Source organism: Electrophorus electricus, chromosome 1 (assembly GCF_041902795.1).
Source record: "Electrophorus electricus isolate QZ-2024a chromosome 1, ASM4190279v1, whole genome shotgun sequence".
Taxonomy (NCBI): Eukaryota; Metazoa; Chordata; class Actinopteri; order Gymnotiformes; family Gymnotidae; genus Electrophorus; species Electrophorus electricus.
The window spans coordinates 31361675-31388170 of NC_137497.1; the positions used below are offsets into that span (position 1 = coordinate 31361675).

A 26496-nucleotide genomic window follows, 5' to 3' on the forward strand; every position below is an offset into this window, starting at 1 on the left:
GAGATAAATATTATCTGAGCTTAAACCTTCCAGTACGCCACCACCAACGCTGTCTCTGTTCTTCTTCGTTAATAAATGTGTTCAGAATACTCCAGTCGAATGTTTCATCTACCCACGGCTAGAGAGTAGTACGCCCCTTTTTTTTTTTTTTTTTGGTTCTGTACATAACTGGATGTTCCCTTTTGAAGGGAAAACGCTTCTACCCGTCTCCTTTGTAGTCTCTCAGCGTTATCGATGAATTCCTGAACCTCCGCAGTGCTAAGGAACGAACTGATTAAAGAAAAGTTTCAGCTGTTCACACACCAGCTTCTAATCTAACGACGGTTGTTTGCCGTGAATCATCCGCCGACATCCTCACCGCGGGTTCCGAAAGCAACAGCAGCGGGAACATAGCTACCTTCAGCGTTATACGTAGCGGAATTGTTTTACATATGCCGACATGTCTATTTATGTAAAAGTCTAAACACGCAACGCTAACTGCACATGCACCTTTAAATGTGTTACCACATATGATTTGGCACGGTGACCAGTATCGCAAGCATCAAACAATTCATTAAACAATATGTTCATATATGTCTGTGCCCAGCTGCCGCATGGGCTCGGAAACAAACGAGTGCGAAGCCAGTCAACGTTGTGTTCGTCTCTCCTGCAGGCGGCCAGCTATGGTGCACAACAACAAAGAACATCATGGAAGGAGAGGAGCTGGTGGCGTTCGTCGTGGACTTCGACTCTCGGCTGCAAGCGGTCAACCACATGTCCCTGAGCGAGGGCATGTACCCGGCGCGCCTGCTGGACACCATCCAGCTCCTGCCCCAGCAAGCTGCCATGGCCTCCATCCTCCCCACTGCTATAGTCAACAGTGAGTAGCAGCTAGCTCCCACGCCAGGACCCTTCTCAGGCTATGGTACGTGGGAGGCATGCAGGCTCAACGGCACGCGAGCCCAGTCACACAGTGTCCTGGTAGAGCCACGGCACTCACCCCCGCTGTAAATTTGGCGGCAAGGGCGTTTCGTACGGACGCTCACCTGTTCCCCCGACCCCTATTGTCCCCCGTTTTGGCCGACCATCTGAGCCAGCCCGGCCCCCGTCACATAGTCACCTACAAAACGCGACGTGCCGCACGCATCAGGTTTTCACGGATCAGTCGCTGTAGCGTGGAAGAACAGCCGTCTTTCGGCGCGGTTCGTTCAGACCGACCTGTGACAAATTCAAGATGGTTTTTGTTGACTAGATTAACCCGTCTAGAGTTCGAATATGCCAGCGAGGCTTCTACTAATAGATGGTGCTCTGCTTTCCTTTGCCCTGGAGGAAAGGCCACTAACCTTCTGGAAGTTTCTCAAGCTGCTGTTCAAATTTGCATGACAGGATTGTTGTTGAAGCAAATGTTTTAGCCAGATATGTTAAAGGGGTTAATATTGGTAATAAAGGAACCAAGAGGTTATGGAGAGCCATTTAGCAAGTTGCTGATGACACATCATGTAGAGACTAAATGTGTCATTTATGATTTGTAATTATTCGTAATTTACAGTGAAAATTCTGGTTACCCACGTATCTAATTCCTGTTAGCTGTTCAAACCTCCTCCATTTAACTATTATGAGAAAAATCCCAAACCCGAACCCCAGAATGCAATTAGAATGAAAGTGCATTTGTACTTGGCTTAAATACTTGGTTTGAACAGCTTTGTACTCGGTTTTCTCCACCTGTCTTTCAGAGGACATCTTCCCTTGTAAGGCATGCGGGATCTGGTTCAGAAGCGAGAGGAACCTGCAGGCTCATCTGATGTACTACTGCAGCGGGCGGCAGAGGGAGCCCGAGAGTGTGACTGAAGAGAACGAGGCAAACCCCCAGCAGACCCCCAGCATCTGCCCTTTTCCACAGTGCAACAAGAACTTCAGTAGCCCCCGTGCCATGGAGATGCACCTCAGCACTCACAGCGGTGAGCGAAATGTCATCAAGCCGTTAAGCCTACGCCCTCAAAGAAGTGACATAATTACACATTTTAAACGGCTTTTTGCTTTTGTGTCCTTCATGTGCGAAGTGTGCTTGGTCTCCACAGCGATCAAGTGTTCTTTGGTTGAATGGTTTAGTTGATGGTTTGATGTTTTATAGTAAATCACTTAGCATTACAGCTCTACGGTGTCTCAGAAATGTACCCGTCTCTGTTAGCCAACTCTCTTGAGTGTTTTCTGTGTGATTTGAGTCCAGTATCATGCGGGTGGGGGGTACGTTTGGCATAATGCAAGATTTTGTGATGTGTTGTACTTATCTTTAAGGGAGACGTGAGAGCAAAGGATCTGAAATGCGCCTTTTATCTCACTCACAGGTGTCAAAATGGAGGAGACTCTGCCCCCTGGCACCAGCTTGAAATGCACAGTCTGTAACTACACAGCGGATTCTCTCATTACATTCCAGCACCACATCCTCACTCACCTTTCTCAGGCGGCCTTCAGATGCAATCACTGCCATATCAGCTTTCAGAACCACAGGGAGCTCTCACAGCACCAGGACTTGCACGGCCACTCCGGCAAGCTCCACCGGGAGAGCGACGGCGAGCACTCCCCGCGGGGCGCCGAGGAGAGCCTGCAGCAGGCCCGGGCCGAGCTGGTCGCCAGGAAGGACGTCGTCATGCAGAGTCCCAAGGGCACGCCCCACAAGGACGGCAGCCCCGACGGAGAGCCGGACAGGACAGAGAAAAAGCTCTCGCTGGGTCTGCAGAAGGGAGAAGGCCACCCCAGTGGCAAGGCCAGCTTCTCGTACACCAGGATCAAATCGGAGCCTTCCAGTCCCAGACTGGCCTCTTCACCGGTTCAGCACAACATGGGACCCACTTTTCCCATGGGCCCCTTCCTGTCGCAGTTCGCGTTCTCCCAAGACATTTCAGTAGTGCCGCAAGCGTCCGAAATTTTAGCCAAAATGTCAGAGCTCGTGCACCGAAGACTACGCCACGGTGGGAACAGTTACCCACCGGTCATTTATAGTCCCCTGATGCCCAAAGGGGCAACCTGTTTTGAATGCAACATAACTTTCAATAACCTGGACAACTACCTGGTCCATAAGAAGCACTACTGCAACAGTCGTTGGCAACATATGGCAAAGTCTCCAGATTTCTCCAGCGTTTCAGACAAGGTGACCGACTCTGTGAGTCCCAACAGTGGGCACAGTTCAGTCGGAATGCTCACCGGATGCCTCCCATCAGACGCCGACAGTCATCTGATGCCTTCGGCTTGCTTGAATTCATCAGTTTTGGACATTATGAATGCTGGTGGCAAAGTGCCTGAAAAAGACCTAACGGGACAGGTGAAGAAAGTCGTCACGCCAACGGGTGCTGAGGACAGGCTCAACGGCAAGCAGGCAGAGGTGAAAAGCCCAAACACTTCATTGGTGGACAATGACATTGACCCAAACAAGACCACCTGTGAGGCCTGCAACATCACATTTAGTCGCCATGAAACCTACATGGTACACAAGCAGTATTACTGCGCTACGCGCCATGACCCTCCCATGAAGCGCATGTCTTCTAACAAGGTTCCCGCCATGCAGAGGACCATGAGGACACGGAAGCGTAGGAAGATGTACGAAATGTGCTTGCCAGACCAGGAACAGAGACAGCCCATGGGACCACAGCCTGGATTCCTGGGCGTTACCACTCTGGGAAACCCTTGCACATCCCAAGAAAGCGTGGAAAGCCTCGCTGACCGCTTCCACCCCCGCTGCGACATCTTTCCGGGCATGGTCCCGAAACACCTCGAGGCTTCTCTTACGGTCACGAAATCCATTCTTGCTCCCAAAAGCAATGCAATTACCGACCCACACGAGCTGGACGCGCCGATCGATCTCAGCAAAAAGTGCTCGCCGGTCTCTGACAAGACGTGCAACTCGCCCAAAAGACTCTTGGACTATCACGAATGCACCGTCTGCAAGATAAGTTTTAACAAGGTGGAGAATTACTTAGCCCATAAACAGAACTTTTGCCCAGTTACAGCTGCTCAGCACAGCGAGCTCGCCAGCCTGGATCAGCCCGTGTTTCCAGGCATGAAGAGCGAAGGCAATAATCCCGATGACGTGTTTGACAAGAGCCCTGTGAAATGTGAGAAAAACGGCGTCACCAAGCCGATGGGGCAGAACGGCGGTTTGTTCCCTCCACACCTCGGGACCATGCCGGAGCTGAAGGCTTTCGGTGACCCCCAGCTCTTGCCCTCCAAAGAAGAGAACAAGAATATGTTTTTGCCTCACTGCCTTTATCCTGGAGCAATAAAAAAAGCAAAAGGCGCAGAGCCAATATCGCCATATTTCGGGATAAAGCCGAGTGATTACATGGCGGGGGGCACGGTTAAGCAGGGTGAACCCAGCGAGCAAGAGCAGGGCAGCAACGGGGCAGGTGAAGAAGGCAAGGAGCAACCGGCGGCCAACGGCTGCCCACACCCTGGCAAAGAGGCCCTGCCTCTGCTCCCGAAAAGCAGGGGAATGGTGATCGTCAACGGCGGGCACAAATTGGACGAGTGCCAGGCGCCGGGACCCACTCAGCAAGAGAACCAGCCCAACAGCACCTCGCCACCAGACGGGCAAGCGTCGCCCACGTGGGGCTCGGAGAACCCCCCGGACCTCAGTGACAATGCATCGCCCACGTCTAAATCGCCTGCCGAGGATACGCTGCCCACCGCAGCCAAAGGCATGAATGGGTCGGCCCAGCCAGCAGGGAGCGGGAAGTACTGCCGCCTCTGTGACATCCAGTTCAATAACTTGTCAAACTTTATCACTCACAAGAAGTTTTACTGCTCATCACATGCAGCCGAGCATGTGAAATGAAATCGGCCCCTCCCTCGACCCCCCCCCCATCTTTTTGGCTACACTGTTGTGTCTGGAATAGAGCATCATGCAGTTTTATGAGCTGCTTGTGGACAATCAAGAGAAGCTTCATCTTTTGTCATTTTTCATCACGACTTAATGCAAAATCGACAAGGGAAGAAAAAAAAGTGTAATATTGGTGCCATTTTCACATTTATTTATTTTACAATCAGTATTAATAGGAGTAGTGATCTTAATTTAAACACAAAGCAAATTTATATCAGAGTTGTTTGTAATGTTATTGTATAGTCATTCTTGTGTAGCAAACATTGTTTACACTGTATTGTAGGTTCGATGAGACGATAGACACAATACAAAACTTAAATGCATTTTAGACACAAAAATAGCTACTGAAGCACTTGTGTATTCTCATTTGCTGTAAGGTTTTTTTTGTTGTTGTTTTGTTTGTATATGCCTAAATGTCATTTGCAGTGCGATACTCATGACTTCTCAGCCTTAAAACACTGTTTGGAGGGATAACCAGGCACAACTCTGCATCTCATGTTTTGGCATATACATATGGCTTTGCATTTGTATGTAGCTGTTGGTCTCTGTCTCCTTTTCTTCAATTCAGAAGTGGATGTTATAACCAGGACGGCAGCGTTCTTGTATAGTACTCGTATTTCAGTTGGCGAAACATTTTGGTCTCCCTTTTTAAAATTTGCTCTCGACGCAATACTTTGTAAAAAAAAAAATAATAAAAAACAAGGGAACATTACGGAAAGCAGTATTACGGCAATGGAAGTGTGGCAGAGTATTTCTAATCCATGGGGAAAAACGATTGTATGAAAGTAAGTTTATTGATGTTAATTATTAAATAGGGTCAAGGGGATTTTGGGAGGGTTCCTGTAAAGATGATCATTCCAATGTCCTTATTATGGAAGAAAAAAAATATTTCTTAAAAATGTTGTTGCTATGCATGTATATGGATGGAATAAAATTCCAGAGCTGTTGGAAACTTTTATTTTGATGTGGTGTCATAATTAAACTTCAATCCTCAGGATAAATCTGATGATGTTTTGTCTTCTTTTCTTTTAAAAAATATTAAACAGTATTCTCTCACGACAACAAATGTGATTTCTTCATCAAAAAAAATTCAGAAAACTTTTTATTTACATTTATAGTGAAGCATCAAAACTTGACAAGTTACATTTTGTTGAGGTTTCACATTCTATGTCGTTTATTTACATAAAAAAAATAAAATAAAAGCCTGCAAAACAGATTCTGATGACGCAGCAGAGCTGTGAATGCCAGTGACTATTCCCCCCCTCAGGCTGCTGTTAGGAAGTCAGGCATGTTTGAGAGGCGCCTCATTGCCTGAGCTGTTTAGTCTGTCTTTTTGACACCAGCTCCAGCAAATGTTTGCTCACAGATGACGGCTTTTTATAGACCACGCGCCGGTCCGCCCCTGGAATGTGAATGCGCGAGGCCTGGGGGTAGATGCGCGCCAGAGCCCTGCTCTGACGTTCAGCAAAAACCTGATGCCGAGAGAAAGCAGGGAGTAACGTACGTCAACTAGTTTTCCCAGAATCCTCATAAAAAACTAAAGTCACTTTTAAGTCAGGCGCTGTTCATACAGGGAACACTCACTTGGTTGAGGTGCGTAGGGAGGTGCTCGTCGAAACAGTCTCCGGTGATGACGCTCAGGGAGATTTGTGTAGAAAGTGGCTTGAATTTGGAGATCTCCCTGAATAAAGGGCAAAGCGACGCAAATCCAACACAAACACTTCAAGGAAAAGGAGGTAAAAAAAAAAAATAATCCAGATGCACTCTGGATCTGGAACCATTAATAATAATAAGCTTGTTGCTGTGGGTTGATTTTTGTACCTGACTTGAGCCAGACTCTCATTGAGGAAGAAGTGCTCGTCCACAGCGCCGCTCTGGTGGGCCGGGTTACTCAGGAGGTATTTCTGAAGCAAGCAGAGAGGACCATCACAGGGGCAATGACTAAAATCATACACACGGCCTGACGCCAAGGAACACTGGGTTCATTTTGAACAGTGTGGTTTTGAACCATTTGAGTTTGAACCACATCACTTTTCCTCTGACATTTGTACAACGTGCAGTATGACTACACGCCATCTCGTTAAAAGACATGCAATTTACAATGAGCTATTCTATATTCTCTAATATTCCCTATTGATATCAGTAATACCAACAGCGTGAGTGACATTTTAATAAACATGATGAAAACTGGAATAAGCTAAAACATCTGCATTTAGAGAAGCTGGCAGTGTTCTTTCACCTGTCTGCCTGGGCAACGGAAACACTTATTCTTGGTGACCTTCTCTCCAGCGATCCCATGACCTGGCACTGGTAAGGTCGGATCAGATAACAGGGGGACCCACTCCCGCCCTCTCATGCCTCAACACAAACGCTTCCACTGCACAACAAATGTCCCAGTCCTGCTGGCGAAGAACAATCACAGAGTCTGTCCCACGGGAGTCTGTATCATTGGGGTCCGTCTCGTCGGTTGCACTAAAGAGCCACGTGACCGGCAGATTTTCCCGTCTCTCACGGAAGAGACGAGCGTGAGCGCGTAGGCGCCGTTTCCGCGGCGAGTGTCACGGCTGTGATGATCTGACGTGTTGCTGACGAGAGAATACGGATTATGGACATAAAGATCACGCACACCAACGTGGCGTCGCATCCAAAGACAGCATGGAGTTCAATGGGATTAAAACCACCCAGCATAGGTGGGGTTAAAGCTACGCAGTGTAGGTGGTGTTACGGAGTCGTCGGCCCTTTCCTTCTGATCGGCGCAGGAAAACTTTTTTGTTGGACTTTTTGTTTGCTTGTTTGTTTATTTACAAGAGGCAGACGTTAATTAGTATTACTTCCATCAGCGGCTTGTTAGCATTCCTATACAAAAGAGACAGAGGCCTTCAAACCGTCGCGGGTGTGTTTGGACAGATAGAGCAAATGTGATGGACGCATCAAGGGGGGAAAAAAAACCACCACCGTCACCGCTGCTGCCGGTTCTCTAGCATTCATTATTTCCAACCTCCTTTAGCCAAACATTCCTCCTGTATCGCTCCTCTCTATTACTCAGGTCAACTTTCGATTCATGTCGCAAATGGGAATCGGCGGCCTTTTGAGAGGCAGAGTGGCTATACAAAAAAAAAAAATTAAAAATTTCTAATAAGCGGTTTGCATATTCCTGGACACACGTTAACGTGCATGAAATTGGGTGGAAGTAGAGCGGAGAACAGGCAGCTACCCTGACCGCCTCGACCTCGGAGAGCCTGTCTGAAGACGGAAAAGAAGGGAGCACGAAAGGGAAAAAAAGAAGACCCGAATGGACCGCGGCGCCGGGGCCTCACCGCCGCCACGCTCGATCAAATCGGTGGGAAGTCGTTAAGCTTCGCGTTGCTGCCCGCGCTTCCGTCAAACCGTCGGCGTCTGCTATAGCTTGCGCTACAGCACCACCATGTGGCCGTTGGGAGAAGCGCACGCACAAAATCGTGGTCACAGATCGTGAATCGCACGGCTTGGTTAACGTTTTCTGCTGCGTGGAGCGAGGTGGACAAACATCAAGCAGGGGTGAAGACGGTGTGTGCACTAAAAAAAAACAACACCCCCTCCACACACACAAAAAAACCCAAAAACCCATAGGTGATGGTGTAAGAGTAACCTATTCGGGTTCAGAGAGCAGAAGAGCTGAAGAACACGGCCAGTCAGAGTGCACGTGGGCCAGACGGGCAGCAGACGGGGGAGGGGCTTCAGACGACCTGACCCTGTGCTGACCTGGGCAGTAATGTTTAAGGAAAGGACAGGGTCTGGAGATTCATTGTCACGGTCATAATCAAATGCTGGATGAAAGAGTTAGTCAGACATGAAAAAGAGAGCAAAGTCAGGAAGCCGATTCAGTCCGGTTCAGTCTTCGCAAACTAGCTCACGAATGCACTTAAAATGCATGAAAAAAGTTCAAAAGTTCCTTAAAAAGTTCCAACGAATGAGCCATCTTTAAACGGAACGTTCTTACACACTAGAGCTGATGTAACCGAGTTTGCCGTAAAAATTCAGGTTTATAATGTGGACTCGTGAGGTTTGCGCGGTCGGGCCGCAAAGACCTGCACTACGGCTGTAGCAGTGCTCCAGCGTGCGCAGCACGCATGGGTGCAGACGGCTGCCTGCAGGCGAGGACTCTGGGACTTTACCTGCCGTTGGAGCACATCCTCCGGGACGGCGTCTCCGTCGAGCGGCGGTCGCAGGAGGCCGAGGATGAGGAGTAGGCGGCTCGCGCCCGCCGCAGCAGAGAGCTGCATCGCCTGCAGGGAGGGAACCAGGTGGGCCGACCTGAAACACACACCATACCTCTCCGAGATTGGCTTTGGTGCCATCGCAAAGATGCACAGCGCTTAGGCAAACACACTCAACTATCCCCGAGAACACAGGTGATTAAAACAAGACAGGCCAGGTGGGTAGACAGCACTCGCACATCGTATATTACCACAGGAGAGCCTGTGTGGAGATTACACTGCACAACACGGTAAACGTGGCAACCGTGTGCACAGGCCGAGTGTCTGTGCTGGACAGGCCGCAGCGACTGAACGCTTATTATGTGAGCAGGTAGTGGGAGAAGACGTCTCTCCCCCCGAGGCTTAAGGGAGCGAAACGAGCCACCGGTCAAAGCAGAAGCGTTTAGCTGGTCATTGCCTGTGTAAGCACTCTGTGTGTGTGTGTGTGTGTGTGTGTGTGAGACATTAAGAAACTCCGGGCTTCCGAAACAGATCCGTAAAGGCAAAAACAGGAGCGTCAAACACAGACATTCACCTGTAAAACGGACTTGCCGCACAGAGTCCGGCAGTCTTGCGTCTATTTCCATAATCCACGTTTCTGAGTATGAGCGTGTCTTTATTGGCTCTTGGGCCTCCACCTGCCCTGCGACTGGGAAACGGGGGCGGGCTGGTCGGCTGCTGGGGGCTTTGTAAATCAAGTGGCCCCATCCGGTTCGGCTCACTGGTGCTGTGAATTGACTAGTCTTAGCCTACTGAGCCCAATCAATAAATACAGAACAAACACACACACACAGGCATCCACCCACCCACCCACCCACCCACCCACACACACACACACACACACACAGAGGTATCCCCACAGGCGCAGCAGTGTGGCCCATACTTGCAAGAGCTACTTAGGCGAGAGATTTATCGCGACCCGTAAAGTTGCAGACTTTATTCTTTTGCTCCCGTAAAGCCTGCTACTTTATTTGTGCTCCGTGCCCTGCTGAAATGGATCCTGTAGGAGATGAATCCTTGCCAGCGTGGCTACGGAGGTCCTGGCCACCGCAGAGCGCAGAGAGCTCACGGCTCACCGCAGCTCCACCTCAGCTCCCCAGCCCTTTAACAAGGCCCTCGCCAGGTTAATACTGGCTCTGCGGTTACGGAGCTGAGAAAACGCTGCCAGACCGGGACTGAACCTGGGAGAAAACGCCTTTCTCCTCCGTTTCAGTACTGGGAGGGAGAAACTTTTCAGGCACTACTTGTTCAGAAGCTCCTCGGAGCCGGTGACAAAATGATAACCCGGTGTTACGGAGAAACCTGCACTCCTGCTTCGCTTGCCACCTTTAGCACGGGGAAATGTTCATACCGAAAATTAAAGACAGCCGCTCTGACACTCATCTCATTCTCGCTACCTTGCCATCCGTTTCCAAAGTCATTTCCACTCCCAATTTAGATTCCCCCATCGCCATGGAGACTTTGGAGGCTTGAGAGCTCCTCTGACACCTTTGCATCTGCATACGTGTCCTTCCCCCCCTGCACCCCCACCCCCCGACACACACACACACACACACACACACACACACTCTCACACACACACACACACACACACACACACACACACACACATCCAGTGTCTGCCGAGGTGGTTTGATTCGGAGTCAAATCACTCCGCCGGCATTGACATTTTATTTCGAGGTTTCCTGTCATCTTCAGGTCCCATTCACGGGCGTTTTTTTTTAAAAAAATTTTTAAATTCAGCCCGGGAGTTCTGGATTATGCGCGGGAAGGCATGCGTGTCAAAGGGCAATTTAGCGAGGGAAAAGACAGCCCAGATTGGTGGGATGAATTAACCAGATAACAGGCACAGAGGACCGGGCCTGTGAGGCGCCGTCGAGCGAGGTGCGGCGCCGATGTTGGTCATTTCCTGAGCTGCTCCTCTCCCGCCCCCGCCCCCTACACACACACACACCCCCACCCCCTCGCTCCTCCTGTCTCTCCCTCTCCTTTGGTAGCGATGAAAGTGATGAAATGAGGTTGAAGCTGTGGACTTTCTGCTCTTTGACTTTCCCATCTGGATTAGTGCAGGCTGAATGGAGTCTGTTTCTTTTGTAAGGAGCAAACGCATGACCCACTGTCGGAATGTCACGCACTCACTCTCTCTGCCACTCGCGCACACGCGCGCACGCGCAAGCACGGACGCACACGCTCACACAGTCCGATCATCCTCAGGTCCGATAAGGACCATTAGAAATTTACGTGGCTGTGTGTGTGGGTGCCTGGACACCTCCCCATCGTCCATGGTATGAGAGTACAGATAACGCACGAGTGCAAGATTATCTCAACTATTAAAGACGAGACACTTGCAGAACAGTATCACTACCATGACGTTATAATAATGTTACAATAGTGTCTGTGCTATGGTCCTTTTACTGGACTCAGCCCTGGTGGGGTCACTGGGTCCAAACACATCTGACAAACACTAAATACTGTACACGTGGTCTTTTGGCTGGATGAGCACAGTATCTCTCTCCCAAAGCCTATTGCGAAACTATTCTTACAGTAACCGTCAAACAAGAAGTGTATGTTGTAAGTGAAAATCGCAGGTCAGCCTAGCTCGACACCGCAATAAAAGAACGACAGCATGCATTTGGCGTAGTGTCCCTCACAGCCACAAGGGGGCAATAGAGGTCCACTCGCTGGCATTATTGCAGTATCGCCGAGCCCTGCGATTCCCTCTAAATGTGAATCAATACTATAGATTAGGCAGAGGCAAACACATAAGGTTCTGTACAGTCTGCTTCATTAAGGGAGACGGCAGGAGGAGTTATATCGTTAGGAGTGCTAATTGCTGTTAAACGACATCCCGGATTCCCCTCTGAAATCTCACAGGGGTTCTCACATCACCGTAGCGTATACTTTATGCTAATGAGCACACGGACATCAAAAGCTGCTGCCGCTGAGCCAGGCTGGCTCTTCAGGTAAGATTCAGAGCAGTGTTCATCGGACCACGAACAGATCGCCTCTGAGATTTGAACAGAACTGCTATATACAAAGCATGCGTGGCCATTGTGTTTGGTACTAAAGTAAAACTTAGTTACTTTAATTCACATAGCAAAGACCACACTCTCACTCTCTCTCTCTCTCTCTCTCTCTCTCTCTCTCACTCTGTTTTTCAGACACACACGTTAGCCTACACATAAGTAATCAAAAAAAAAACAAACAACAACGAACTCACCACATAAATAATGTATGAAGATATACAAAGGATGTTGTAACATACAAATGTAACATACACACATTCAGTGTGTAGCAGCCGTACTTCTTCATATTTGTGCTTCTGAAGTCGTTTTCTAGCGCACGATCTCAGCCCCAGACCCCGCAGACCTCTGACGTCTAGTGCCATTCCCCACTAGCCCTAACGGGGGCGGGGGCGGGGGCGAGGGCGGGGCGGGGCGGGGGCGGGGCCAAGGCCGTGGGCGGGGCCAAGGACATGGGAGCACTTGAGTCCCGGCGTGGTTCTTTTACCTGCTTTGCTCTCCTTTCAGTGAGTCTGTATCCTCTTAAACCTTCAGACACGTTTATTCACTAGAACGGGGACTGGGGACGTGTCTTAAATAGTCCAAGTTAAGCAAATCCTGACATGCATATGGTTCTTTTGCCTTAAATGTTACATAATTTTTTTACATAAGGGCAGTGGTAGCTCAGTGGTTAAGGTACTCGACTTGTTATCGGTAGGTTGCTGGTTCATGGACACTGAATGCCAAAGTACGGGTTACTTTGATGGCTAGGCATCGTGCAAGCTGTTTGCTTATTTCCTCGTTCCTGTCTTTGATTATTTTTCTGCAATTGTTTTATGGACGCCATATTTTGTTGAATCCCTACTTTTGTATCTCAGTTAGTATGTCCCCTGTCAAAATACAATAATGTTACAATGAACAAAATGCAATTTATGGTCAAAATGTATGTTTAAGCTGACACCATTAGAAGGAGCAATACCTGTAATTGTTATTATTTAGTTAGTTAGTTCATGTATGTCTTACCATACCATAAAGTCCTGTTCTCGATTTTGTGTCTACGGTTTTGCACTGGTGCCTCCGGGCTAACGCGTGTAAAAAGAAACAGCTGCCAGTAAGCACTGTGCCTACAGCATCACACTTTGTTCAAAAGATATTCTTAGGTAATTAATGCATTTTGCTAAATTGTCAGAGAAAGCATTTAAAATGGAAAACGTTTAATATACAAGTCTAAAAAAACGATGGCAGGATTAGGATAGCTTTTTTATCTATACTATATACGCATTTTGTTTCTTACAAATGACTACATGTCAGAGCTAGAGTGGTTAACAATTTGATCCTTTGCAGAAGTATTCCTTTAGGTTACATACAATCCAATACCAGTCACTAGATGAACTATCACACACAAGTGTATTGTGGTGTGCACACTATATAAAAAGATTACATTATACATCACTTACAAATAATAATTTTTCCTTGTATTGTATTGCACGTATTAGTCGCCTAAATACATCAACTACGATCTCTCACTACATTCCGTACATTCTCAAACATCTGGTGCAGTGGTAGGTCAGTGGTTAAGGTACCTGAATAGTAATCAGATGGTTGTCAGTTCATGGTCCACTACCACCAAGTTGCCACCGTGGGGCCCCGGAGCAAGGCCTTCAACCCTCAGTTGCTCAAGTTGTATTCAGCCATAATTGTAGGTCGCTTTGGACAAAAGCGTCAGCTAAATGTTGTAAAACGTAACATCTGAAGGACTCATCACCCTAGAGTAATATAAGAAGGCTCAAGACTGATTCATTTACCCCTTTATTCTACAAGATGATGAAGCGACAGTCGGGTCGAATCGAGCTCCCGACCTGGAAATTCACTTCCAGCTTGGAAAACTTGTCAGAAGGAGCAAATCGAGAATAAATATGGGGCTAAATATGGCGTAGCGTCCAGCAGAAACCTGAGCTCCCTGACCGGGGCCGGGCGCAACGGATTCTACCCTGTTACCAAATGTAGAGCGACCTTGTCCCAGATATCTTCAAACGCAAATCTCCACTGGCCATGTAATTAAGACCGCGGCTGATCTTAATCTGCGTCACCTCATCTAGGACACCTCCATGGGCCGCCTAGTTGTCGGTCCTCGGCCTGAGGCACCAACGTCTCAAACTGAAAGTGGTGGTGGGTTTTAGACGCGATGCGGGTTTTTCTTTTGTAGTCTTTTCATTTGGCCCTCTTCCTCCGAGGCCGGGCGGCGGGACCAGCCAGCACACGCCGTCTGCCTCGGCCCCACTCGATGGCCGGGTCAATAAAACGGGTTTGATGTCCACTCCCCGTAGCCTGCTGAGTAAACTCAGGAAGCGTCTGGATCAATACGGCTTTGAAGGACTCCCTCTAGCTCCTATTAGGTAGACTCCTACCTAGAGCAGGCCCGGAGGCCAGGCAAACAGACGCCCATCCAGCATTCACTGACAGGAATGGACACGGCAGCTGATAATCATTTAAAACTACAATTCTAATTGGGACAGAGAGGGCTGATGGAAAAAGTATGGCAACACACAGGCAGCAGGCTGTAATCGGACACTCATTATCCAATCCCTAATGAAGTAGCCGCTAAGTGACGGTACCGTGTAAATTTGTGGGTGAAAAAGATCAACTGTTTATTATGTTCATTGCATTCATTGCTATTAAGGTTCAGGTTATTGTTAACTCAGCAGCTAAAATTTTATATACAGCACATATTCATTCACGTTTAAACTCATTTTAGAACTCTTTCTCACATTTATTTTAATCAAGAGACAATTTGTGAACTATAACTCAATGGAAAACCTCTCACAGAGTCACTGTTGTGGTGTGAAATATTGAAAAATGTATCTGGGATTGCAGGTCTCGGGCCAAAACCTGCCGGTAAGTTCGCTGCTTTTAACTCACACGGGGCCCCACATCAGTCTGAACACTTCAGCAAGACCAAAATCTCCCCCGTCATAACGAACGCATTTCATACTTTGGTGTGAGATCAACGCCTTGCGCTCACCCGCGCACTAAAACCTTCGCCACTCCTGTTAATGTCGTTGGTACGAAACCCCGTGAAGGGTCCGTCAAGAGACCCAAAAGGCTGACGATGCCGTTACATCTCTCGGATACGACGGACCACGGCGACGCGTGACTGACCGCATCCTGCGCCACGTCACAGCGGCGCGCAGACGGCAAGGGTTCTCTTACAAATAAAACCTGTTTCCGATAAATCAAGCAAGCAACAGCCCGGGTTAAACAGCACAGGGCTAACAACGTATCAGGTGTCTGCACGGGCATCTTTAATTCAGGGAGCCTGCTGTGGGAGACATCCTCCTGTTACAGAAGTAACAAAATCAGTTATACAACTCCATGTACATTATATTAACTTAAGTCGTAAGTTAATATCCCGGCTATTTATTTGCCGTGCCTGAGTAATTGGACTCCATGTCCGCCATTTCATACTTGCCGGGGACCAAGCGCCTATTAATCAAAGGGTAATTGGACACGCATCCCAAATAAATGGCGCCTGCATCACTTTCGGTCACATATAAATGAGCCCAGCGTGAAGAATTCATGCCTTATCTCGCCAAGCTCGGCCGGCGTCACGGAAGCAGGGGGATAAATAGCGGCTGTCAAGAGGTTGGGAGTCGGAACGGTACGGGACGGGACATGGTAGGGGCAGGCAGCCCTGGCTGTTTGCTCAGAATGACGCAGCAAACCTCTGGCACACCGTCCCTATTCACCACTCCGTTCTGCTTCTTAGAATAAAAAATGTAGCTCCACATAGTACAGGAAGAGCACGGTCATGGCAACACCAAGGTCATGGGTTCAAACCCCAGGGTACGCATGTACCGTTATACTGACAAATACCTAAATCACTCTGGATGAGAGCGTCTGCAAAACGCGGTAAATGTACTGCATACAGAATGTATTCACCATTTCTTGATCCAACTGCAGTGCAAATATTTATTCATTATAAGGACAATATTTGTGTGTGTTTTGTGCCTCCATGACCAATTACTGCTCTGCTAAAAAATGTATGAGTGATGTATTATCGATTCTGCTGGCTGGGACGAGTTTAACAAAGGAGATGGATCTTTCTTGACATAAGGAGGGACGCTAACCATGTCTGCCCACTCAATAAGAGGGCTCCATGTTGAAGCGAATGGCCAGCAGAACTATGCCAGTGTGTCCTTTCCACCTCACTCACTCACTCACTCACTCAGTCTCACTCTCCTGATGACTCACCAGTACTGCTGCCACGACTCATCTTCAAAGATGTCCTCCGGAATCGGATCGATCAGCACCAGGTCCGACACTTGCCTGAACGGAGACAGAGACGGCAGTTGGGTCCGGCGTGCTGGGCATGACCGACCGGAGGGCTGGGTCATCGCAGAGGAAACGCACGGGAAGGCCGAGCACGCGCGAGCGCAGGCCGGGGGCGGGGTCCAGCTGCAGCCTCCCCGGGTGATTAACGAGGGGGCCAGGCCGCGCGCCGTCACCGGGCCAATCCCCGCCCCCGGGACAGATGGGGTTGGCGGTGCCGCGGGGGCGGCGTATTCGTTCTGCGGCGCAGGATAAATTTATGGGGTTTGCGGTTTTGCATCGCCGATGATGGAGAGCTAAATCTGCCCGACGGAGGGAGGCAGCATAATTAACCTGCGGTGGAGGAGGGATTTATGGGATTTATGGAGCGCCACCGCTCACCGCTGCGCCTCTGGCCAGCACTGGTGGAGGTGGAGGCGGAGGCGTGGATTAGCCCTGCAGGTGTAAGTAATGGGAACTTACACAGCCCTAAAGGAAAGGTCCAAAAGCTCTTTCATGTGGTTAGAGGGGATCACTGCCACTACTAGGTCTGGCTCTCTTATTTGTCTTAGAATGGGAGTAAACATTAAAATGCAGCAACTGCTGACAGTACACTCCATGACCTTACAATCCTGAGGATCTGTTATTCCAGAACTGCCCTTGATCTATTGTCTCGTGTCAGGGCAACAAACATAGATTAAAAAAAATAGAGTCAATGAAATATGAAATGAAAAACTGGAAAGAACCTCCTTAACTCACGAGGGGGGCTACAAACACAATGTGAGGATTTCCTCCATAATAATGAGATGAAATACAGAAAACTGGTCAGAGGTTGCTGAGCTACCTCTTATTTGGCCTGATGGGTTTAGTCCTGCTAATTTTGAAACACAAAACAAAATTGCCCACAGTAGCCCCATGGGTAAAGCCGAAAAAAAAAAAACGAAAGGGAAGAGAAAAGAGCGCAGAAGACAAACACAAACAGGAGTAAACACAAACAAGCAAACAGGAGTAAACACAAACAAGCAAATGGGAGTAAACACAAACGAGCAAACAAACACCAATGAGCAAATGAAAGTAAACACAAATGAGCAAACGAAAGTAAATAAACGAGAAAATGAAAGTAAACGCAAACGAAAGTAAACACAAATGAGCAAACATAAGTAAACACAAACGAGCTGTCTTCTCTACTGCAAATCAGAGCAAGGTGAAATTAACATCACAGCAGGAAGTTGGTCAGCAACCATCACCCCCACCAGCTATAATTGCTGTTTAGTCCTGGGCCCAGAGCTGCGACGCGTTGGCCCTGCTCCTTGTAATTATCTACCCCATTCAGCGCTTTAAAGGAACAGCTCGATCAAACATGCTAATTGGTGGCTACCAGTTTACATTCGCTGTCATTTGCATAATGTTTATTGGTGGCGAGGCACTTTTATTCATTGTTGGAGAAAATTAGCATTTTTGACTGAACTAGCCTTTTAAAGCACCGAATGTGTTGCATGATAATGAGGAGATAACCAATTACGGGTCTGTTACCGGGCACCGCAGACACCAAACTCATTCCGCTGAGTGCCTCCAGACTGCTGGAGACATCAACCTTAATGACTTCTGAGCAATCTCATAGAAAAAGAATTGTGATTCTGGCATCATCCCTGTACTGTTCTCCCCCACTGAATGATTACATTAGTTAAAACGTGCCAGGCAGGGAACCGTCCAGGCTGTGACCTCAACGCTCCAAATCGGCCGCTTTCCAGGTTTGCCGAACTACCGTCCAAAAGTTTGCCGAACCCTTGTCAAGCAATTTGAGGCGAGAAGACTTACACGTCACGGACGTGGCTGTAGAACAGGCCGTTGAGCGCGCCCAGCTCCGAGCCAACCAGGATGAAGGGCGTGGCGATCTCGGCAGCCTTGACCAACCGGTGAAGGTCGTCCACCATCCTGATGAGAGAGGGAGGAAGAGGAGTTATATAAGGCGACGTCTTGGAGGCGCACCAGCGAATAGGCACCGCAGTGAGTGGAGGCCAGACTCAGCATGTCCGCTGACCTACGACACCCCCCCCCACCCCCCTCAAGCTCAGATTTTCTAGACAGAGGAGCAGTCATTAGCTCAGCGGTCAGCTCCGTCCTCGTCTGTGACACAGGAGACCCACCAGGTCAAAACATATAAATTCAATTAGCAATATGCACCATGTAGAGAGGGAGAGGGAGAATTTTTCTGACATTGTCATTAGCCAGAGGGCCCAAAACACATACTTGGGAAGATTTAAGGCATCATAAATCTTTGAGCCATTTGGACTGACGTTACAGGCGTGATGTTGAATTACCAGACAGGAAAAAAAAAAAGTAATGATTCTTGTCTTGATTTCTAGACAACTCTGTCCTGTGCAATGCCATCTGGAAGCATTTTCAGTGACACATTGCATGAAATAGTCACAAGACATCAGGCACCTCAGATGTCTGTAAGAGCGTTGTTACTGATGCTCGGTACCTAAACTGTCAACATAAGCGAGTCAAGGCTGTATTTAGGACGCCCTTCCTATTTGTTGAATTGGCAAGTTATTTGTGAGGGTTTTTTTTCTGCACAAAAGAGGCAGAGTTATTACTGTCTTAGCTGGTCCAGTGCCCAAACTAAACTTGTGGGGTTTTTTTGTTTGCAAGCTGTTTACAGTCACTTCCAAGAAATGTGTATTACAAAACACATAAAAGCCACATAAGAAATATCAGAAAGCTCAGGCAGCTGTGTTGAGTATTACTAATCAGCATCGCTAAAAACTGATGAATGCAACAGCATTGGACTGCATTCTCCGCAGCTGATATGGAGTCAGGTCACTGTCCCGACGGGTGGGTGGAGCGAACCTGTGTCGACGGCATAACAGCAAGCGAGCATCACGGACAATCATGGACACAGCGGAGCAGGACGGAAAAAGGTGGAAGGCCAAGGACACACGCGGGCGCGCACATACGCATCTAAACTCTACGACATGGTTAAATGGGGAGCCCTGCGGTGCCTGAAAACAGGAGCCGGCCCTCACGCAGGAGAGGGGCCGGCCGCGTGCCCTCATTGGGATGAGAAAGGTTTCCCTAGGGGAGAGGTAAGGATCGCCGCCTCGAGGCTACAGGGCAGACCGATGCTCAGATATCAGACAGGCTCATTTGGGAAAAGTCTGATAGAGCCGATACAAGAGAACAGTCACCGTGGTGGATACGGTGACATAGCGGCCAGCTGCTCGGAGATGGGTCCATTTAACAAGCTGAACGCTGTGGAAAGATTTCAGAAATCATTTCAAATTAATTCACAGCATTCAAGCAAGTTATTATGGCAAACAGAAGCCCCGCGCCATGGAGACGGACGTCATGACCCACCGCCGTGCCAATGTCAGCTTAAATCACGTCCAGCCCGACATCTCCCGTCACCGATTCATCCGGCATATTGCATTGGAATGTTGTGGATGACCTATGATCACTTCAATTATTGTGGGAAAAGTCTCAATCCCTTTTGGAATATCTTATTGTAGATTTCCAATTACTGTGGTGACAGAGTGCAGCGTTGGGAAGAGAGACGCCGGCACTGTAGTGCATCTGAAAATTGGATTGTGAGGCTTCGAGTTAGTCAAACATTTGTTAGTATATGATGGTTTTTATTTATATAGGTTTTCCATTATCCAATCAAATTTCATTTAGTTGTAGTTCTGAATATTTGAAAGTGTTTATGTATTTTTTTTAGTTAGGGATCATAGTAGAGTACTCACGTAGCCACTAATATACAGACCATCAATTAGCATTTCACATTTAGCATTTAGCTTTTCTCCTCACACCATGAAGCACTGTGATGATGATTTTAATTTCATTTAAGTTTATAATCCACTTTATATTTTAATTTCATTTTTTTTTCTTCGATAGGTTTAGTTCTTATTCCAAGCAAAACTGGCCGTTAAGTGGAAAGGTAAACCAGGAGAGGGAGGTCATGGGAGGTCTGTAAGAGAAAGCTGGGTAGGTGTAGAAGGGGCGTGGCCTCAAAGCCAAGGTACCTTCCGGATGTTGACTGCTGCCACACCTTCTCCATTCCTGTGGTCTCGTTCTGCATGGCTCGCCTGCTGAAGCCCAGTCCAGCTCTGTCATAGGCACACACCTGCAAGAGAACAAATCACAGACCTACCTCAGCACCACAGACCTACCTCAGCACTGCAGACTAACGTTAGCACCGCAGACCAACTTTGGCACTGCAGACCAACTTTGGCACTGCAGACCAACGTTAGCACCATACCTACCTCTGCACCACAGACCTACCTCAGCACCGCAGACCTACCTCAGCACTGGAGACTAACATTAGCACTGCAGACCTACCTTGGCACTGCAGACCTACTTCAGCACCACATACCTACCTCTGCACCACAGACCTACCTCGGCTCTGCAGACCTGCCTCAGCACCACAGACATGCCTCAGCACTGCAGACCAACATTAGCACCAGAGACATATATCATTATGTCAGCACCAGAGACCCATCTCAGCACCAGACGTATATCAGCGCCACACATCTACGACAAACCAATGTCATGGCCATCTCTACTCCACAGACCTACCTCTGAAAACATCTCAGTATCACGGAAATTTCCGGTGGCCACTGTCCAACCTAACCATCATGAATCTGCCATAAATTCACACAATAAAGGCCACAACAGAAGAACAAAGAACTCTGAAGAGGTATTAGGCTGATGTCTTCATGCCTTGGGCTGACAGATCTACATGTTGTTACGGTCAGACCACAAGATGAATAATCCTGACCATATATACCATATAGCTGCTGATCCTTCTCAATGCACCTTAAGGACCGCACCAAGCACCCTGGCTGCAGTGCCAGCACAATCCAATCAGGTCACTCGGTGAGCTACTATTTCTGTTGTTTGCCAGCAGCTGGGCGCAGAAAGGGATTGCTTTCAGTTGGCACGCGCACCTGGCATTACGAGCTCACTGTCTCATCACGAGCCCATTATATATACAGAAAGGATGGGCCAGCCACGCGGTCCAGCTCTGCGGCATGTCCTTCCAGATGTTTCCGCACCTGCGGCTGGCCGCCCAGGCTCTTCACACACACCACACCGATTCACTGGGGGCATTACCTCAGCACCATCGTGCTTCGCCTGCTTGAATGGTTCACTCCTGTCTGTTAAATCACGTTTGATGGAGCTATTTATTTTGGAAACGGCTTTTCAAGTCTGAGGTGTAGACGTAACGATCCGCACAAAGCCAGTGACCTTTAAACAAGACGCTGCAAACTAGCAGATCTGATGATATAAAGAGGTGATATTGTGTGTTCTTCTTTGGCTGACGTAAGTAGCTGACACTAGCCAACCTATTAAAATGCTATATTTTGCTCAAAAACAGGTCTCAGGCAATCGTAATCTAATCGCAATCCTCAGATGCAAAAGCAGATAAGTACAAAAATCTCACATCAGTTGACTTAAGCAGGTCTCGGTCTTTTGATCTCTTGATAATAACTGCACACATTACAAATTCATTAGTCTTCACTAGTCCTTACAGTGCCACCACAAACAAGTAAACTGCCTAGCGTAACTGTTGGCTGTAAGCAAGGTCTCGACTGATGCGGACTCAAAGGTGGGGTCGACATCAAGTCACCACAGACACCTGCCGACACACGCTCTCGGCCCATCCGTAACACCCATCTGTCCCGCGGTGCTCCCGGCATCACTTCGCATGACATGCGCTTTCCCGGTCCCTAATCCGGAATCATTAGGACACATCCCAAAACAACCAACTATTCTCTTAAACATTCAGTCTAGTTTAGTCCAGCTTCAGTGTATAAAGTGCGCACGCACAAGCAACGTGTGATGACGCCTGCGCCACTGAAAGACTGCAGAAAGACCTACGGTTGAGTAGTCTGTCAGTGTTGCCATCGCTAGGCAACCACTAGAAAGTCAACAACCTGTTTCAACTTGCCTTGGTTGCTTGCGACACACTCTCCTGCACGTGATGCCAAATGTCGGAGGACATCCCCGTTGGTGCGTCGAGAATCACTACAAATGGGTGGAGAGCAAAGGCAGTTTAGGCCGTGGAGCAACAGCTTTATATGCGGATGTATTTTTTGACTGCTGGCGGTTTCCAGCAGAACATCACAGTGGACGATGCAGAAATATACTACGTTGCGATGATTGTGATATGCTTTGTGATAACACTAAGAATTCTCTGAGGACCCCTTGATGTAATTAAACACTAGCTTTTATTATTTATAGTCAAATTTATTTACTCTTTTTAGAATACTCCTATAATTCATTAAATCTCCCAAGACTGAGACTGGCCAGCATGCTCACAGCAAACAAGAAGTAGTGTTGTGATGTCAGACATCTCATTTGCATATTGCAGACTTGTGTAATATCGGTACCTTCAGAGCCAATATTGCAATGTCAAGTAACAAACAATATATTGTGTAGCCCTAACTTCCAAAACAAAGCAGCAACAACCAAAACAAGTAATGTGTTTACCAACTGGTTGTCCTTGTCCTTTGCAAATTAGGCTGATCTTCTGGCCAAGACCTATATCTACCATTTGTGCACCTAGAAGAAAAAAATATATTACAAATTGCAATATCATTTTTTTTTTTGGATTAAATTGACTTACAGATACACTATACGGACAAAAATATTGGGCCACACCTCTTAATTATTCAATTCAGATGATTCACTCAGTTCCACAGGTGTATAAAATCAAGCAGGCAGCCATGCAGTCTGCCTTTCCAAACATTTTGAAAGAATGGGCCCTTCTAACAAGTGGTGTGCAGTAGTAGGATACCACTGTTTTAACAAGCCAGAAATGCCTTCCCTTTTAGATATTCCACGATCAACTGTGAGTGGTATTGTAGAAAACTGGAAATGTGACTGTGCCCCAGTTAACAAAGTGAAGGTCCATAAAGGCAGGGTTGGGTGAGCCTGGTGTGGGAGAACTGGACTTGACCTTAACCTCATCGAACACTTTTAGGATGAACAGGGATGGAGATTGTAAGCCAAGCCCTCTCATTCAGCATCAACGTCTGACCTCGCAAATGCTATCCTGGATGTAATTAAATATCCAGATATTCCCAGACACACTCTAGGATCTTGTAGAAAGCCTTCCCAGAAGAGTGGAAGCTGTAATGGCTGCAAAGGGGGAACCAACTCCATATTAATGCCTGTGGCTTTAGAATGGAACGCCACAAAATCTCCGGGGGGTGTCCCAATACTTTTGCCAGCATGCTTCACTGAGATCGTGCAGTCCAGGTAAGGTGACAGCCCTACCTTTGGGTCTGAGCTCTTGTCCTTCTCGTTGGAGTGAAGCATAGTTGAGGAAAGGTGGTACAAAGAAAACGAGGAGGACAATTTTGCCTAAAAAAATAAACGTGGCTGAGCAGCTCTTCTCCGGCTGTTGTTGCTTCACAGTAAATGGCTCCTCTGTGGCCTGCAAGAAAAAACATGGCACATTTTACAGAATTGGACTTCTTGTTTAAATCAACCTCTCCAATATCTTCCATCATTTAGGATCTTTTTTTTTATGTCCAATATCCAACTGAGCTGAGAAATGTTTTCTTCTTGTTAATGCTGCTTGACCATAATTTTCCATTCATAACAACACATACTAATGTGCAGGACACAATTTTACAATGAAGCATCTGTGTGTGTATATATATATATATATTGTGTGTGTGTGTGTGTGTGTGTCCAAGAGCAGGGTCTCCATCAGTCTCAAATGGAAGTTTATAACCACTAAGTCTTCCAAGAGTTGTGGGTCTGAATATTTGCCCACGTTGAATATTATGGAATATTCTGTAGAGTAATGAGGCAGGAGGAGTTTAATCCATTTTAAAATGAGTTTGAAGCGTACACAAATGCAGAAAACGTCCTGTGTGCACTGTTATTGGGTTATACAAAACGTACATTTTTACATGATTATGCTTATTTCATACAGAGTAACATTTTTTGACGTGAGCCCTTTCACATACTTGCATACGGGTCTTATACAACATGGAGGTTCCTGTGTTAACTATTGTTAAGGTTGGAAGTATCATTTTAGCATGAATTGTACGTGCTATAGCAAATCGTTAGTAGGTAAACGGACGTGATCCTTGTAGGATTTAAGTTTAGCTAAGCTACATATGGAATGACCGCTGACGACAGCTGCGGAGCTAGCCAAATAGCTAACCTTTTCTTGTGAACAATCAAATAACGTTAGCTATCTATTGTTATCTATCTTTATTGTGCCTTTAATCTGAGGTCACTCTTCTAGCATATTATTTGGACAGCTAGCTATCCTGTTACAATTAATATTAAACATTAGCTAACGCTGACTGTATAACCTCGCTAGACTGAAATGCTCTTGTAATGCTCAGTGAAACCGCTACGTCAACGTTTAAGTTGGCCTTTTAAAAATAGCCAAAACTACTTTGCACCCGGTACCCAGAGGCCATCATTACTGGCCTGAGCAGTGACAGCAAAACAAGCCTCCGCTGACCAAGCCACTGCCAGGGGCTGATGTGAGGTGACGCTACGATGCATTAGTGCTAACCTAACCTATCTCAACACTAACCGCTAGCTATGTATGGCTACAGATTACTCCAATATATGATCAATCCAAGCTTTTGAAATCGCAGACTGGAAAGGGATATAACCTTCCTTCCGTCACCCCGAACGTTTTCACCGGTTTCTTGGGCGACTGCTCTCTTTCGTGACATTTTCAGCGCTCAACCGAGCCGCGGTTCGGCGAATGAATGGGGAAGAGAAGAGAACGGTGGCCGCCGGAGACCAAACTACGTTCGGTTTGTAGGGGACCGTCTGTGCTGACGCCTCAATAGCACGTTAACTGTCCTAGCTGGGTCACTAATGATATGTTTTTTCAGCCACCAGAACTCCGTATACTCTTCAAAAGCACTAGTTAACGTTACTGCAGATTAATGGAGAGCAAACATAAGCAGTCTGGGCAGGAAAACAATGATCAGGTGCGTGCCTTTGGACGTTAAATTGGCGAATAGGAGTTGGTGGATATACTAAATTTGGATAGGTCATGTAGGTTAGCTCAGTTTGCCAGCTTAAAGTGCGTGAAGAAGCTAATCGAGACCTCTGGCTCGTTTATATGACAGCTCCACAAAGATTTGGGTAACGTGAAACCAGTTTTCACTGTTAACGTTAACATATTTGTTTTCACTTCACTTTCGTTTTTCGATCTTGTGGATGCTATATTCAACGAGGTGCACACGTTGGACTGCAAAGTATGTTATCGAAATGAACAAAAACACTTCTCGCACAGATGATAAAGGATATTCCTATTTCTCTGGAAACCTTGTAAACTATACTGCATTCTTTAACTTAACAGTATTCCACTTGCTTTCTGGAATGGTCTTCATATATATGTACACATTTGTAACAGTGGGAACCACAAGGTCAAAAATGTCAGTTTTCTTATGTATACATACATACAAAGAATATGCCCACATCACTGGCCCATTCATGTAAAATGCCACTGGAAACAAGGCAGTGTGCCGTGAACTAACTTCAGATTATAGAATTAACCCCATAAAACATGGTTGCGTATAGGTGCCTGTATAGAGTAGGTGTATCTAATGAACTTAAAACTGGCAACTGGTAAAACAGGTTTCACCCACAATACAAAAACATATTTAAAAAATTTAAATTCCACCCTATCTTTGAAATAACAATACTGACCACAATCATAAACCAGTTAGAACCATTCTTATATGACTGAAAAATCACACCATGTATCATTTACAGGAGTATCCAGAGTTTCTTTTAGCATGTGTAGTAATTAGAATGTTCTCATATAGGGCTGTACTGTTCCATCTGCTACTGTGCTAACCGGTTTCCGGAGCAGATTAGATATAGCAGGTTTCACTCTCTCAGGAATTGGGCCACTGGTGGACCGCAGTTCCAGAAGATGCTTTTAATACTCTCTTAGAGGAAGATGCATCTGTCACTAGGGAAGTAGGTGAGTGGCATCCACTGAGAATACAACAGAGCTCCAATGCCCTCTGTCTTAAAGGGGAAGAACACCTATTTTATTACTGCATGATTGATCTACACATGTTTTCACCCCATGCCAACC

The 26496-nt window shown here is 47.2% G+C and overlaps 2 protein-coding genes across 5 annotated transcripts in view; one reads left to right on the forward strand and one right to left on the reverse strand.

Moving 5' to 3' along the window:
* Window positions 1-5940, forward strand: part of zfpm2a (zinc finger protein, FOG family member 2a) — a 108974-nt gene extending 103034 nt beyond the window's left edge. The window contains exons 6-8 of one of the 3 annotated variants that reach the window (XM_027009469.3): window positions 653-859; window positions 1713-1937; window positions 2325-5940. In XM_027009469.3, coding sequence (XP_026865270.3) covers window positions 653-859; window positions 1713-1937; window positions 2325-4807 — 2915 coding nt within the window. In that variant the 3' untranslated portion in view covers window positions 4808-5940. The remainder of the gene's footprint in view (window positions 1-652; window positions 860-1712; window positions 1938-2324) is intronic. The other 2 variants (XM_027009470.3, XM_081715066.1) reach the window with 2 other exon arrangements.
* Window positions 5937-25185, reverse strand: si:dkey-122a22.2 (uncharacterized). Of its 2 annotated transcripts, none has more exons than XM_027009474.3 (11): window positions 25049-25185; window positions 23682-23841; window positions 22893-22964; window positions 22351-22427; window positions 20423-20523; window positions 18216-18332; window positions 16341-16415; window positions 9007-9145; window positions 6674-6756; window positions 6437-6533; window positions 5937-6324 (listed from the first exon to the last, which is right to left on the reverse strand). In XM_027009474.3, the coding sequence occupies exons 1-11, from the start codon at window positions 25109-25111 to the stop codon at window positions 6157-6159; spliced, it is 1152 nt and encodes a 383-aa protein (XP_026865275.2). In that variant the 5' UTR covers window positions 25112-25185; the 3' UTR covers window positions 5937-6156. The 2 variants fall into 2 exon arrangements, with proteins under 2 accessions (XP_026865275.2, XP_026865274.2); XM_027009473.3 differs by having other exon boundaries at window positions 24383-25152.
* Window positions 25186-26496: the final 1311 nt, after the last annotated feature.